This window comes from Panicum virgatum, chromosome 1K, assembly GCF_016808335.1.
Source record: "Panicum virgatum strain AP13 chromosome 1K, P.virgatum_v5, whole genome shotgun sequence".
Classification (NCBI taxonomy): domain Eukaryota; kingdom Viridiplantae; phylum Streptophyta; class Magnoliopsida; order Poales; family Poaceae; genus Panicum; species Panicum virgatum.
In genome coordinates, this window is record NC_053136.1 from 18937015 (window position 1) to 18952740 (window position 15726).

General features: G+C 45.2%; 1 protein-coding gene across 4 annotated transcripts; it reads left to right on the forward strand.

The window, feature by feature from the left end:
* Positions 1-362: 362 nt before the first annotated feature.
* LOC120698389 (GDSL esterase/lipase At4g10955-like) lies at positions 363-4413 on the forward strand. 4 transcript variants are annotated; one of them, XM_039981974.1, is made up of 4 exons: positions 368-579; positions 1089-1191; positions 2908-3038; positions 3193-4413. In XM_039981974.1, exons 3-4 carry the CDS (start codon positions 2971-2973, stop codon positions 4169-4171), a joined length of 1047 nt encoding a protein of 348 aa, XP_039837908.1. In that variant the 5' UTR covers positions 368-579; positions 1089-1191; positions 2908-2970; the 3' UTR covers positions 4172-4413. The 4 variants fall into 4 exon arrangements, with proteins under 4 accessions (XP_039837924.1, XP_039837908.1, XP_039837903.1 ...); XM_039981990.1 differs by lacking the exon at positions 2908-3038 and having other exon boundaries at positions 363-579; XM_039981969.1 differs by having other exon boundaries at positions 368-1191.
* The last annotated feature ends 11313 nt before the right edge of the window (positions 4414-15726 follow it).

Here is a 15726-nt window from a genome sequence, read left to right on the forward strand (position 1 = left end):
GGGCAAATCTTTGGACAGCGTAGGCGTGTCCTTATCATATGGCGTAAGATGTACGTAATAGTGTATTCTAAATCTTAAGAGGTCATCGGCTGGCCTTAAGATAACTGACTCTAACAACTAAATTTAAATCGTGTTTTCCTAATCTCGCAACTGAAGCTCGGAGCTGGTGAGCCAGCAGGACTGGGAGCGGGCGAGACCGGAGGAGATGTGTTCGCACGCTTGCAATTGGGCCCAACACAGTATTTAACATATGTAATGGTGTATTCTAAACAGTGGTCAATTATAGTACTAGCATAATTTTTTGAGAAGTAATGATGTGTTTTAAATATGATAGAATTATAATAATACGGATCCCCAAAGGCCGCTCGCCGTCGCTCTATTTCCCCCAAACCTGTGCCTCCGTCTCCGTCTCCGTCTCCGTCTCCGTCCAGAACTCCAGATCCAGCCATCCTCGCTTGCTCCCGCTGCAGCCGCACCTCTCTCCATTCCTTCCCGCATCGGCGGCGGGCGGGCGGGCGTCCTTCGCCTTCCTCTTCCCCCGAGCGGGGATTGGCGTGGAGGCGGTTTCTTCGATTTCCGGTAAGGCTGTCCTGGCTTCTCTTGCACGGGCTGTTCGTTTCGCCGCAGAGTCGCATCGTTGGTTGTTTCGCCCCCCGTGAGCCGTCGAATCAAAATCATTCTTTTTCGAGTGGGGATTGCCCCTGGACGTTTAGCTTGTCGCGGATTTACTCGCTGCAAGCGTGGTGGGGGTGGTAACTGGTAATTGACTAATTTCAGCGGTTTATTTCCCCCAAATTTGAACCGTCTGCCCCTGGTAATGTACGGTCTTTCACTTGAGATAAATGCCTGCTCTTTTCTTTTTCCCTCTACTGTATCATCCTCGTACCCTATTGGTTGGCACTTAAACGCTGGGACACAAATTAAGCATACCATTGCTTTCATTTGTCATTGGCATTTAGCTCATCGAATGCTAGATAGGGACTTAAGTCGGACTTTTCTTTATTTTTTTCGAGTCCTGCTCCTATCTGTTACTGCCACGAGTATCATATTTTATATGCTGATTGTTCCAGTGTTATGTCCTTCTCCAGTGGCACAGCTGTTCAACTGAAGAGCAGATTCTTGTAGTGCAATGGCTGTGGAAAGAGATGTCTTTGGCATCTCTGGGCCGACATACCTGAAATCTGTTGATTGGTACGTAGTTAATAGCTTCTCCTCCTCTCATCTTCACCGATTTTACATGTCATTTTGCAGAATATTTGTGGGTCATCAAAGGGTTAGATTTGTAGGAAATGCTACATTTCAATGAAATGGTGTTCTCATGTTCTCCGGCAATGCAATCATATCTTACTAAGCATCCTAGTATTCTACATTATAGTTCTCTTCTGTTGATTTTAGGTTCATTCCAGTCCTTCTGGGAATTAGAGAGTTAATCCATACTAATGAACCACGTGTACATAGTCATGACTGATGAAGAAAGAGAAGCACTAAAAGAAACAGATGTGCTGTTAATTTTGTATAGCAGGCATGGATCTTCTGCATTCTTACAACATGGGGCTTGTGGTTTGCTTTTAAAACTAAGTCACCAATTAGTTCATGGCATGCCATCACTGTCATGTAGCTGCAAGACCCACTGTCTGCCCTTATTGGTCACTGTCATGTCACTTGGAAATAATTATGACCCTTAACTCTTGCTAACCATTCCCACCTACTCCACCTGACTCCCATTATGAGCATTATTGTCTAACTGTAATTGGTTTATGGCATACCAAACCTTTCATTGTCTACTGAGGTTAAATCTGTCTAATGACATTACTTGTTTTATATAATCTTTACCAGAAAGATTCACTGCTAGCAACAATGATATGTGAGATGGTCTTACTGCTTGATTCTTGCTTGTTAGTTATCTAGCTGAGTTTCAGTTTTAAGGGAGCTCAAACTGTTTTTCTTTATTTGGTTTTCACATCACTTTCCTTTTTTATTCTGCAACCCTGCAAGCTGCATTGCCATGTTTATTTTTGTCCATATGTGTCTCAGGTACTACATTTGGACCTGTGCATTGCTACTTGTAATTGCCAGAATGAACTTGTAATGTTTCAGACCTCAAAACTGTTTGTGTATCCTTAAATAAATTTGGCACAGGGGAGGGGAGTTACCATGGTTGCAAAAAAAAAAAAAAAAAAAAAAACACACACACACACACACAATTGGGGTCAATAGTATGTATTACCCTTAGGATTGTCCTCTCCATCCAAGTTCAGTCCTGATCCTTATTGATGTTCTTAGTAGGTACTAATTTTGTATTAGTATGAAAAGGCAAAAACAGCCCCATATGAAGAAAATTACATGGTTTGTGCTTTAGCAGCATCCAAAGTTAGGTTCTTCTGGTGATCTTAATACAGGGGAGAAATACTTATTGCAACTTGTACTGCAAAACTGATGGGCTATAGAGCATATCTTTGCTCAATATATGTTCCTGTTTAACCACACAATCCTCTAGTTACTCTTCATAGTGTGACCGCTATGAGTCGAGTTGTATCTCTTTGATTGTTTATGCATTAACAATAACAATAAGCCATTATTATCTGCAATACAGACTTCCCCCTGGAGTTCATATTTTTTTTTAAAAAAAGAATCATACGATTCCATGTAGCATCATTTGTATATACTGCTGTGTATTTGAGAGAGAGAAAACATTTGTAAATAAGGAAATACTATTTTATAACAGAAATGATTTAGCTAGAGAGAAAAGAAGTGATGTGAATGCATCAGAATGTAACTATGTACTGCTAAACTCTGAATAGAAATACTTCTAAATTCCTCGGCAACGAACTCATTTGTTGCATTATCAACATTGTTAAAAAACCATTGCTAGGCATTTAGCAGTTTCCATCTTGTTCAAATTTTCAGGGACGCACAGCATGTCAATTGAAATATACTAGGAACCAATTTATTTGGACAACCTTAAGGGTTATGTTTGCAAAGCGCAAAGATTCTAATCTGTGTCATGGACTGTGCTCGGCTGTATTTCTGCATCCTCAGTTTGAACTCTTATCACCATAGCCTAAATACTTAATTATCAGAAGTTTGATTGATTTGATCATTCGTATGTGCGGTCATGTGATTCTTTTCTAGTACAGTTTTCACAATTTATTGACATGGGGAATTAACTCTCTCATTATCAATTGTCCAAAGGAACTGCGAGCATAATCGGAGATCTGTGGCTGCAAGCTTAGTTCAGGCTGTATATGTGTTGGAGAGAGACCGACAATTAAATCGCCAATCTGTTGAAGCCCTGGCTCCTCCTTGGTGGGAATTCTTCCATTTTGAGCTGATTCGCAAGCTCATTGATGATGCCGATATGTCCATATTTGGTGCAATATTTGAATTCAATCCTCCTTCAAGTGAAGAAGCTTCTGCTGTGAATGCTCCAAGATTTGTCATTGCTTTCAGAGGCACCATAACAGAAAGGGATACCATCTCTAGGGATCTTTCCCTTGACATCCACCTTGTACAAAATGGTCTCCACAGGACCTCAAGATTTACCATTGCAATGCAAGCTGTTCAAAATGTTGCCTCAGTTTTTCCTGGATCCAAAATTTGGTTAGCAGGGCACTCATTGGGTGCTGGTATGGCTATCCTTACTGGAAGAAACATGGTTAAGAAGGGTGTGCTTTTGGAAAGCTTTCTCTTCAATCCGCCCTTTGTCGCTGCTCCAATTGAAAGGATCAGAGATGAAAAGGTAAAGCACGGTTTCCGCATTGCTAGAAGTGTAATTACCGCTGGATTAACTATTGCAATGAAAGGTAAAACTGAGGGGAACAGTCAGAGATCTGTTGCTGATGAATCTTTCAGCATTCTGTCATCGTGGACGCCGTATCTATACGTTAACCCAGGAGACCACATCTGTTCAGAGTACATCGGGTACTTCCAACACCGGAAGAACATGGAGGATCTCGGTGCTGGTTTTATTGAGAAGCTTGCGACCCAGAATTCCATCGGAGATCTGTTCTTCAAGGCATTAGGGTGGGAATCAGAACCACTGCACCTTCTCCCATCTGCTGACTTGATCGTCAATGTGAGCCCTTCACCTGATTTCAAATATGCTCACAGCATCAGCCAATGGTGGCAGCCAGAGCTGAACTTGCAGTGCAGTAAATATCGGTACGAATAGCTATACACTGCTCGAAAAGGAAGATGTTCTTAGAAACTATAGTCTTCTATTCTTTCAGTTTATTCATGTGGTCCATTCCATTTATATGACACTATTTCAGACACAAGACTGCAACCTTGACCTGCAAAATCTATTGATTATGTACAGTAATCAGATTAACTGCATTTCTGTACAATGATGTGCTTACTGGTGTTAACTAGTTCAGCTGTACAAAGTACATTATGATGTGCTTTCTTATTTCATGTTATATCTAGAGCACGTGTGCTTGATTTGAAGGCAATGTAGGAAGTTGATGCGTACTGGAATATAACTTATTATAGAAGATATTATAATAAGAGGCTCTCTGAAGAGAATGTAGATATCTGGTCCAAGCGTAGACTCCATGAAGCAATAAGAGAGGACTTCAGAAAGCACTAATAGATAGAGGAAGGAGATGTGCGGGTTGAGAGAGGCGACCTCATCGGCGACGGGGGCGCCATCGAGTGAGATCACGCCGGCGAGGGCGCTGTCCTGATCTGGCTGGGGGTCCCTCTGGGCAGCCTCATCCCCGTGTCACGCCTACGCCTCCACACCCCGCCCCCCTTGTGCAGTGCGTGACGCGAGCCGTCGTCTTCCACGCGGCAGGCTGAAGCCACGACACTGGAAGGGGCAAATGGAGCGGGTCGCGAGAGGGTTGCAGATCCGAAAGCCGCAAGCTCGTTTCTAGACGATGAAGAAGAAGGGGCAATAGTGGATTTCTTCGGCCAGCTTTAGTTCGTCTCCGATTCATCCCCTTCCTCACCTAGGGTTGGGGGGGGGGGGGCAAATATTGGGAGAATCTGATCTGGATTGAGAAATCGAAGTGGGAGAACACCTTCACCCCGGAGGATTGCTTCCCAGTTGGTGCGGGAGATGTGTCATGTGTGGAACAAGCAGCCAGAGCGATTGAGTTTCGCGAAGAGGAACTTAGGATAGGGTGAGAAGAGGAGTGCCATTTTTTCTAGCTGTGAAAGAATCGACAGAAAAATGCATCAGCTGCTACACACGAAAGAATCGATGAAAAGAATATGATTTTGCATATCAGGCATGCAATGCTTATCGTTCACAAGTACAAGAATGAACAATCAATCGTTTTCTTTTACTGACAACAATACAAGAGTATCACCTTGGTTCACGCACAAGTGCTTTCACTGATGATTATGGACACTACGGGACACAGGCGCTTTGCCGAGGCGCTTTGCCGAGTGTCAGTAACACTCGGCAAAGGCCATTATACACTCGGCGAAGAGTTTGCCGAGTGTAACACTCGGCAAAAGGCACTCGACAAACAATCTGACGGCAAAGCTAGCTTTGCCGAGTGCTTTTTCTCGGACACTCGGCAACACGCACTCGGCAACATAAAGTTACACGGCTGGCCCACGGACTTTTTGCGTCAGTTTCGCCGAGTGTCAACCGGAAGACACTTGGCAAAGACAGACGCTTTGCCGAGTGTCAATCCCAGACACTCGGCAAAGACCCTCGCTTTGCCGAGTGCCGGATCTCAAACACTCGACAAAGCGTCTGTCTTTGCCGAGTGTCTACGTGAATACACTCGGCAAAGAGAGGGTCTTTGCCGAGTGTTTTTCCCTTGGCACTCGGTAAAGCCATTTCCCAGCAACCTGGAAATGGATGCTTTGCCGAGTGCCAAGGTAAAAACACTCGGCAAAGTTTTTTTTTATTTTTCTCTGTTTTCTCGCTTATATGAGCTCCGTCTTGTATAAATCAGACATAACATTATATATATACATCACAGGCAATTAATATCACATATTGTCATTTCACTTCCATCACAAACATCGCATATATATCACAAATATCACATAATGTGCAAATTTAGTCCACAAAGCGGTTTCGAGCATTCACAAGCATCATTCCAGCATCAACAAGTCCAACAGCGACAAGTCCAACATCCACAAGTCTAACAACCACAAATGTAACATCATAGTCCATAGTACAGCGCACACATGACAACCGAACGATACCTTAATCATCTCTACTCAGATCTTGAACCTGGCCACTGTGACGCCGGGGAGTGCTGATCCGGAGGCTCATTCGATGCCACCCCCAATTGATTCTGCAAAAAGGATGACATACAAGATTACATTCCAAGTCAATATTTAATTTAGGCGGCGGTTGCAAGCAAATACATTCATACTCACGGGGGTGACTGCAGTAGGAAATACCATCGGTGCGCCAGGCAACTGTGGTGGAGGTGCAGTTGGCGGAGGCCACAACATTGTTGGCGGCATTTGATAGTTTACCGATGCACCTAGACCTTGCATGTAGGCGAACATGGCGGCAACCCTTTGCTCCTCCCTCAGCTTCCGCTCCTGCTCCAACCTCTCTTCCAACTCCTGCCACAGTCTCTTCTCTTCGTCAAGTCGGGCCTACAAGATTTCACCCCAATGTCAAAATGCAAAACAAAGGTACATAAACAACCGACGAATGAAACAGAAATAACCTGGAATGCATGCATGCTGGCCACTGAAATCTCGGGCCGTGGAAGTATGGGCGGGGTCGAGTCAGTGGTCCTTGCCCAAAGCTGGGAGAGAGTGGGCGTACTGGCCGTATCGACTACGCTGTCGCCGAGCCAGTACCGGCCGTGCTTCTTCCCTCCTCCCGCCCTCATGATGGCTTCTCCAGAAAGGGGTGCGGTGGCCGGATCCCATGTCTCCCAATGGAGCGCCTTTCCTATCTCCGTGTACCGAGTCACACGGGTGTGGATGTTCGGCTTGCTGTAGGCCTTGGGCGGAGCCGCCGGGTCGAAGGCGACGTCGGACGTCGCCTTGCCCATGTGAGCCATAATGTATGCCGTGAACTCGTTGCAAGGCTGCCCTTCACGTCGTGCTGACTGCAAAGAAAAAACAAGATGATTAGTAAGCATGCAGAATTTAGCGTTAGAAATAATGAAAAAGTAAATTCACATACCAAAACCTCCCGAAACTCGGGAAGGCTACGGCTGCCTTGATGGAGCGCTGCACCTGACATCATCAAGCGGCGCTCCCGGCATAAGGCGTGCTATCGGGCCCACTCCTCGCTCATCCACTTATCGACCATCATAGCCCAGCACTCAGCCTTCCCGGCGCACCAGTTCGGGATCACCTACACGTAATCAGGTGTATGTCATATTGGAATCTCAAATTCACAAAAAATGAGTAGAGATGTTCCTGATTTACCCTCGCGTATTGATCCGGCCTGAGATAGATTTCCCTTGCGGGTCCTTTCTTGATCGACCTTTTCTCGTAATCGGCAATGTATCGGACATTGGCCTGAACGCGCGCCTCATAGTGCATGTCCTTCACCAGTTTGTAGCAGGCTTTGTTAGCCACTTGATTTGCCCTGGCCTCATAACCTGGAGCGCACCTGTAGAAATCCTGCATATAGGACCGATACTTGCAGTAAGTATTCCAAGAATTTAAATTGCATCCGATATATTGACCAATGTAGTGCCACGATTACTTACCCACAATTCCCCGACCACCCGCCTCGCCTTGGTGCTGAAATTCCTCCCTTCCCGATCATCTGCATCTGCGACGGCCATGTAGTGGTCCCACGTGTAGGCCGGCTCCCTGACCCCGGCATGCTCCATGAGCCCAGATAAGTGCTCCCTGCACAAAGCACCGAGGATGCCATTGGGCTTCCGGTTGTGGGCACCTCCAGACAGCATCACCCAGTTCCTACAAAAGTGTTCAAGATAAAGTATTAGTTTGTATTGTGATTTTGAACATATCAAATGAAAAAGAATTGATAACATCTGAAGTTACTTACCGAGGTCCTGCGGGTCGAATAATCGGCCTTCTCTCTAGAGGTATCGGCCGCGGCGGGAGTGTCGACGGTCCTCGTAACCACACCCGTGTACCCCCTGCTGCCCCCTCCTCCTCACCCCCCTCCTCATCGTCGTCCTCCTCCTCCCCCTGCTCCACGTCCTCCTGCTCCTCCTACTCCTCCTGCTCCTCCTCCTCCTCCTCCGCCTGTACAGGAGAAGGTGTCCTCTCCCTCCTCCTCCTCCTCCTCCCCCCTTTCCTCCTCTACCACCTCCTCCAGTACCTCTCCTTCTCCCTCCCCCTCCTCCAGTACCTCTCCCTCCTCCACCACGGCTCCCAGACGCCTCTGCTACATTGGACCCCTCAGGACGCTCTCCACCTTTCCTCCGATACAAGGAGCTCAGGAATGATATCTTGCCACCGCCTGGGATCTCGATTCAATGACCTGCAATCAAGATGAGTGAACGAATCAGCAAAGATAATCATAGTAATATATAGTGCAGATGATACATATAAAACGATACAAAATAAACAAACAAAATTGGAAAAAAGATGCAAATGAACAGAATATTAGTACAAATTAACATAGTATTAAATAATGCGGATCATACATGATTTAGAAATAGTCATCATGATCGGGAGTCGCTGGATCATAATCCTCATCATCACTATCATCCACATAACCAGCAGTATCCGAAGGTGGAATGTCGTCTTCACTGTCTCGGCCTAAACACAGTCGCTCAAGTAATTCTAAGTCATGAACATTTTCGACCTCTTCTCCGACCTCTACCTCGTGGACAACCCTTTCATTGTCTACTTCCATTTCGATCACGTCTGTTAAGTCTATCTCGAAACTCCCTTCTAGGCCCTCTTCTTGAAAGAACTCTCTGTCATTGTTGTAGTCTTCATTGCTTGGGACAGGTAGTTTGCCGTGTGGCGATATCTTGTACACAATATCCCAACCCTTAAGTCATTTGTCGGTTTGGCACGGGTATGAGAGATAATAAACTTGTATGGCCTGTTGAGCCACAATGTAGACATCGTCGCTTGATAACTTTGAGTCCTGTCGAATTTTGAGTAGGCCAACTTTGGGTGTATGCCTCGTTAATTTAGGATCGAACTAGTGGCATTTGAATATGACAGGAGTCCGTGGTACGGAACCATGAAACTGGAGTTCGTATATTTCTAATAATATTTCGTAATAGTCGATCCCATCTTGGCCCGGCGTAAAAACTCCTGTATTAGTGGTTCTTCGATTGGGCTGACTCTGCTCGTACGCCATTGTGTGGAAGTGGTATCCATTCACATCATAACCGTTAAATGACTTGACCCTATAGCCAAATCCATCGGCAACCTGTCTCAACTCAGCACTCATAGATGAATCGGTCTGGCCCTGCAAGCGCAAGTACCATTGTTCGTCATATTATTTGAACCAAGAAATGAAAGCGGGCTCTGCAATGGAGATTACCTTCTGCTTGAACCAAGAAATGAAATCAGGCTGTGAATTTCCCGCGCCATTTTTAAGAAGGGCATCCGATTCCTTCGGGGCCTTCGGGGTAGGAGGCCTTGAGCGACGCCAGAATTGATGAAGAAATTCTCTGTAACAAACATGAGGGGGTGGATTATTCACCCTATGTATTGGAGGCTGAACAATGGAAACTTGTGATCAGGTTAGACGAGAACTTACCCTATGTATGGCTCCACCTCGAAAAGGTTGGTCAACAAATAAAACATGATATGGCGCCACTCTTCATAGTTCAGAGTCTTGTACCTCGCATCACTTGCACTTCCAAGTTGCCCTCGAAAAATGCTGAGGCTCGATTCATTATTGCCAGCATTGTAACGAGAGGGTGGATTATGCACGTTTGGAAGCTTCTCACCATAGTATTTAGTTGTGAAGTTTGACACCTCCTCGAGAATATATGCCTCTGAATGGAAGCTTTGATTTTGCATTTATTTTTACATTTCGTTCGAAGAACCTTCTGACATCTCTCGATTGAATAGCACCAACGATTCTGCACAGGCCCCCCCAATCGTGCCTCATACGGGAGGTGCAAAAGCAAATGCTGCATTGGATTGAAGAAGGCTGGTGGAAATATCTTCTCAAGCTTACATAGCAACTCAGGAGCCATTTTTTCCATGTCCGCAATTACGGCCCGAGATAACTCCTTAGCACAAAGCTGCAGGAAGAAATTGCTCAACTCTGCCCGAGATATCCCATACGCAGGGAGGTCATGCAGGGAGTAGTGGTACCAGACATACATTTTGAAGTTTGTCTTTGTCGCTCGGTCGTAGGTCCAAACCCCTTCTTCCCATGCCTTGACCAAATCATCGATCAAAGGCTCCATGTAAACACTGATTTTATTCCCTGGATGCTCTGGAGTAATCAATAACACAAATATGTTCTGTCGTTGAAATAGGACCCGGGGGCGAGATTCAGAGGGATAACGAACATGGGCCAACATGAGTATGAAGCGGCCACCATTCCATAAGGATTGAACCCATCTGTTGCACGTGCAACACGTACATTACGAGCTTCTCTAGCTTTCTCATGATGAATCGCATCAAAAAATTTCCATGATCCACCATCGGAAGGATGCACCATCTTGTCAAGATTGTATCGAACACTGTTTTTGTGCCATGTCATCTATTGCGCGGATTCCTCGGTCATGTACAGTCATTGGATCCTCGGTATGAACAGAAGGTATCGAACGATTTTCACGGGGATTGTGAGCTGCCTCTTAGGCTGACCATCACCAGAGTCAACCTCCAAGAACCTAGAGGTTTTGCACTTTGGACAGTAAGCGTCAGCCTCGTACTCTTTTCTAAATAAGACGCACCCATTCGGACAAGAATGTATCTGCTCATATGACATCTTAAGTGCACCAAGGATTTTTTGTGCCTAATACATTGTCTTTGGCAGAATGTGATGTTCCGGAAGCATGCTTCCAAAAACGATCAACATACTGTCGAAGGCGTCTCGACTCAGGCTGAACTGAGACTTCAAGGCCATTAGGCGTCCAATGCCGTCCAACTGAGACACCTTTGTTTGGCCATGAAGTGGTTTCTGTGCTGCCTCCAACATCTCATAATACGCATTTGCGGTTGCCTTTGGCTCCTCCTCCTGCGGTCCTTCACCGAAATGTGCCTCATGATAGTCATGTAACATGTCTCCAACCCCACCATCAGCATCACAATCATCGATTCATTGCCTCACGACCTCGTCCCTCATACGATGGCCTTCACCATGCAAGGTCCACCGAGTATAGTTTGGCATAAATCCATAATTGAAAAGATGTTGGCCCATAACTGTCTTTGTTTTCCTTTTGGTGTTTGCACAGCGGCTGCAGGGACACCACATGACACTCACTCCTTCAGCCTGACCCCATGCAGTTTCCAAGAAATTGTTGGTCTTTTCAATCCATTCCATGGTGATGGCACTCTTACTTTGCCATCCCGTGTACATCCACTGACGGTTATCCATCCTCTATAATGGCAGCAAGTACTAACAAAATTAAATGCAACTACACGTTGTCCCTACATTCTAATAGGTCAAGATATGTCCTAATCCCACCCGAGGATGCGTAGATGCGGTCAGTTTCCATGATCCCCTCCTATCCGAGACAGAATTTCGGCAGCACCTCCCCACTGTTCTCGAGATACACATCTCGCAAGGGAGATTGTGTATCCCGGGAACAACGGGGAGATGGTGCCAAGACTCTGTCTCGGATAGGAGCGGACCATGGACACTAACCCCATCTACGCATTCTTGGGCTGTCCAAATAACGTGGATAATTCGAAACATATACGGCCATAGATATGCAAAGATCTGCATATTTCGAACCGTATCTGTTTTGAACGGGAAACGACTAACCGGGTTACATGAACTACGAACATGAGGCGGTGCTTACCGTGGTTCACCAGTGTAGGCGTGGGCGGCGTGGTGTGGACTCGCGGTTCGTCGAGATCAAGCAACGGCTCACGGTACTGTGCCTCGTGGCCGCCAATCAAAGGGATGGAGGCCGGCGATGCAACTGTAAACGAGCATAACATATATTGGTCAAATAGCAGGACTAGCTCAAGTGTAAATGAAAGCTCAAATAGGGAGGCAGCACAATTTCATAAGCATGATACAAGCTAGTATAGTTCATAGAATATTTGAAGATAACAGTAGATTACCAAAATCCTAGAATATACATTACCAGAGTCTCACTAAAATCCTAGTATAACATTACCACAATTTCATAAGCATGATACAAGCTGGTATAACATATATTGATCAAGCATATATATTTGAAGATAACAGTACATTATCTCACTAAAATCCTAGCATATACATTACCAAAGTCTCACTAAAATCCTAGCATATACATTACAGTACTAGAATCTCACTCTGCTTACCTTCTTCCTCAACCGGCGGCCATGGAGGGCTGCAGAGCCGAGCTCATGCGGCAGCGCACAAGGGCGGGCGTATGGGCGGTGGCGCGGCGGCGGCCTGGAGGTGGCTCATGGAGGCGGGGACGGCCTGGAGGTGGCTCGCGGAGACAGGGCCAGCGTGGAGGTGCTGTGAGCGCGGCCGGCGTCGAGGCGGCGTCGAGGTGGAGGGCCCGCGGTGGCGTCAATCCGGCGTCGAGGTGCCCCGGGCGGGCCGACGTCGAGGTGACGCGGCCGGGGTCGGCGTGGAGCGGGCGCGGCGGCGTGGAGGTGGCGGGGGGGGGGGGTAGGTGGCGCGGCGGCATGGAGGTGGCGTTGAGCGAGCGCGGCGGCGTGGAGGTGGCGGGGCGGCGCGACGGCGCGGCGGCGTCGAGGGGCCGGGGCGGGGCGGCGCGGCGGGGTGCGGCCGGGAATAATCTATGACTTCAAGGTTATCAGACTTCTTATATGTGAGCATGAGATCTTTAGTGCATTGCAAATAGCGAAAGATCTTTTTGGCTAATTTCCAGTGTTCTGATCCTGGATTTGACTGAAATCTGCCAAGCATCCCGGTCACGAATGCCAAATCAGGGCGAGTGCACACTTGTGCATACATTATGCTTCCGACAGCTGAGGCATAAGGAATTGACTTCATCTGCGCAGCTTCATACTCATTTTTTGGACATTGGAATTTTCCAAATTTATCGCCCTTAATAATAGGAGCAGGCGAGGCTGAACACTTATGATATTATACTTTTTCAACACCTTTTCTATATATGTCTTTTGAGATAGCCCCAAGATCCCTTGGATCTATTTCGGTGAATTTCTATGCCCAGAACATAAGTGGCTTCACCAAGATCTTTCATCTCAAATTTGGAGGTAAGAAACCTCTTTGTTTCCGGCAGTAAATTATTGTCACTGCTGGCCAGGAGTATATCATCCACATATAATATCAAGAAGATGAATTTACTCCCCCTGAACTTAGCATAAATGCAGTTATCCCTTTTATTATCTTCAAAACCAAAATCTCTGATAATTTGATCAAACTTAAGATACCATTGTCTTGACGCTTGTTTTAGCCCATAAATGGATTTCTTCAATTTACATCCCAAATGTTCCTTTCCTTCCACAACAAAACCCTCATGTTGTGCCATGTATACATTTTCATATAAGTCACCATTCAGAAATGCGGTTTTAACATCCATTTGATGCAACTCCAAATCATAATGAGCCACAAGTGCCATGATGATTCTGAACGAGTCTTTAGAAGAAACAGGGGAGAAGGTTTCATTGTAATCAATGCCTTCTCTCTGTGTGAAACCTTTTGCCATGAGTCTTGCTTTGAACCTTTCGATATTACCCTTGGAGTCACGTTTAGTCTTGTAGACCCATTTGCAGCCTATTGTTTTGGCTCCTTTAGGAATTTCTACTAAGTCCCATACTTCATTAGCATTCATGGATTCCATTTCATCTTTCATAACATCAAGCCATTCAGATGAATGCTCATTATTCATGACCTCTTTAAATGATGTGGGATCATCGTCCAACATCAACTCATTCGTATATTCACTCATATAAGTGACATAATCACTAGGAATGGCTGATCTTCTTTCTCGTTGTGACCTTCTAAGTGGTTGCTCATTATTTTGCTCATTCATCACAACTGGAGGCTGTTGAATATACTCATTAGGCTCATCATTAGGTGTAACACTTGAAGTGGTTGCAGGAGTTTCAACAGGTGTTGTAACAATAGTCCCTTGGACTTGAGGTGCAACATCAGCATGCACAGAGAAAATAGGATCTTGAGTTATGGGCATTGGAACATATTCTCGTTTTTCTTCTAAATCAATTTCCCTGGGAGTCATGCTCCCCCTAATCACTTCATCTTCCAAGAACACAACGTGTCTTGTTTCAACAAACTTTGTAAACTAATTTGGGCAATAAAATCGATATGTCTTTGACTTATCAGGATAACCAATAAAATGACAACTGATTGTCTTGGGGTCTAACTTTTCCATATTTGGATTGAAAACTCGAGCTTCAGCAGGGCAGCCCCACACATGTAAATAATTTAGAGTTAGTTTCTTCCCAGTCCATAATTCAAAAGGTGTCTTCGGAACTGATTTGCTGGGAACTTTATTAAGAATGCGTGCAGCTGTCTTTAGAGCTTCCATCCATAAATTCATAGGCAAAGTGGAGTGACTTAACATACTTCGTACCATATCCATTAGAGTGTGATTACACCTTTCATCTACTCCATTTTGCTGTGGTTCGCCCGGTGCAGAGTACTAGGCTTTTATGCTATTTTCTTCCAAAAACCTTGCAAAAGGTCCAGGAGTTTGGCCATAAGGTGTATGCCTTCCATAGTATTCTCCACCACGATCAGACCTTACAATTTTGATCTTCTGATCATGTTGATTCTCAACTTCTGCTTTGAAAATTTTGAACTTGTCTAATGCCTCGGATCTTTCTTTGATTGGATAAATATATCCGTAACGGGAGTAGTCATCGGTGAATGTAATGAATGAATCAAAGCCATCCACTGATTTTACATTAAAAGGAACACAAATATCTGTGTGGATTATTTCCAAAACTCCCGTGCTTCGGTTTGCACCTTTCTTGATTTTCTTTGTATACTTCCCTTTGATGCAATCAATGCAATGTTCAACATCTGCATCCAAGAAATCCAAAGGATGGAGGATATCTTCTTTAATGAGACGCTCAATTCTCCCCCTCGAAATATGGCCTAAACGGTAGTGCCATAATTTCGAAGAAGTCTCATTATCATTATATTTTCGTTTGGTACTAACGTTTGCATTTGAGGTGGAATCAACGTGATAAGTGGCATCACATAAAGATATTTTATAAAGTTGTTCCCGTTTAACGGCGAGACCAACCTCTTTATTGTCATACATAACCACTATCATCTAAGGATGAAATAGAAACTAAGTTTCTTTTCATAGAGGATACATAAAGAACATCATTTAGCTAAAGTCTAAAGCCAGTATGAAGAGTAAGAGTGAAGTCTCCAATGGCCTTGACTTCTGCTTCAACTCCATTAGCAACTCTAATTCTTCTTTCCCCTCTTCTTAGGGTCCTCCTCGTAGCGAATCCCTGTAAAGAGTTTGCAACGTGAATTGTTGCACCTGAGTCAATCCACCAAGACTCGGTGGCATAATCAATATAAAGGGATTCATCAACAAAAGTTATAACATCAGTACCTTTCTTATTGAGCCATCTCATAAAGCCAATACAGTCCCTTTGACGGTGTCCACTTTTTCCACAAAAGTGGCATCCTTCGGGATCTTTTCCTTTTTCCTCTGCACTGGAGCCACCTGTTGGCTTGTTCTGCTGGCCTTG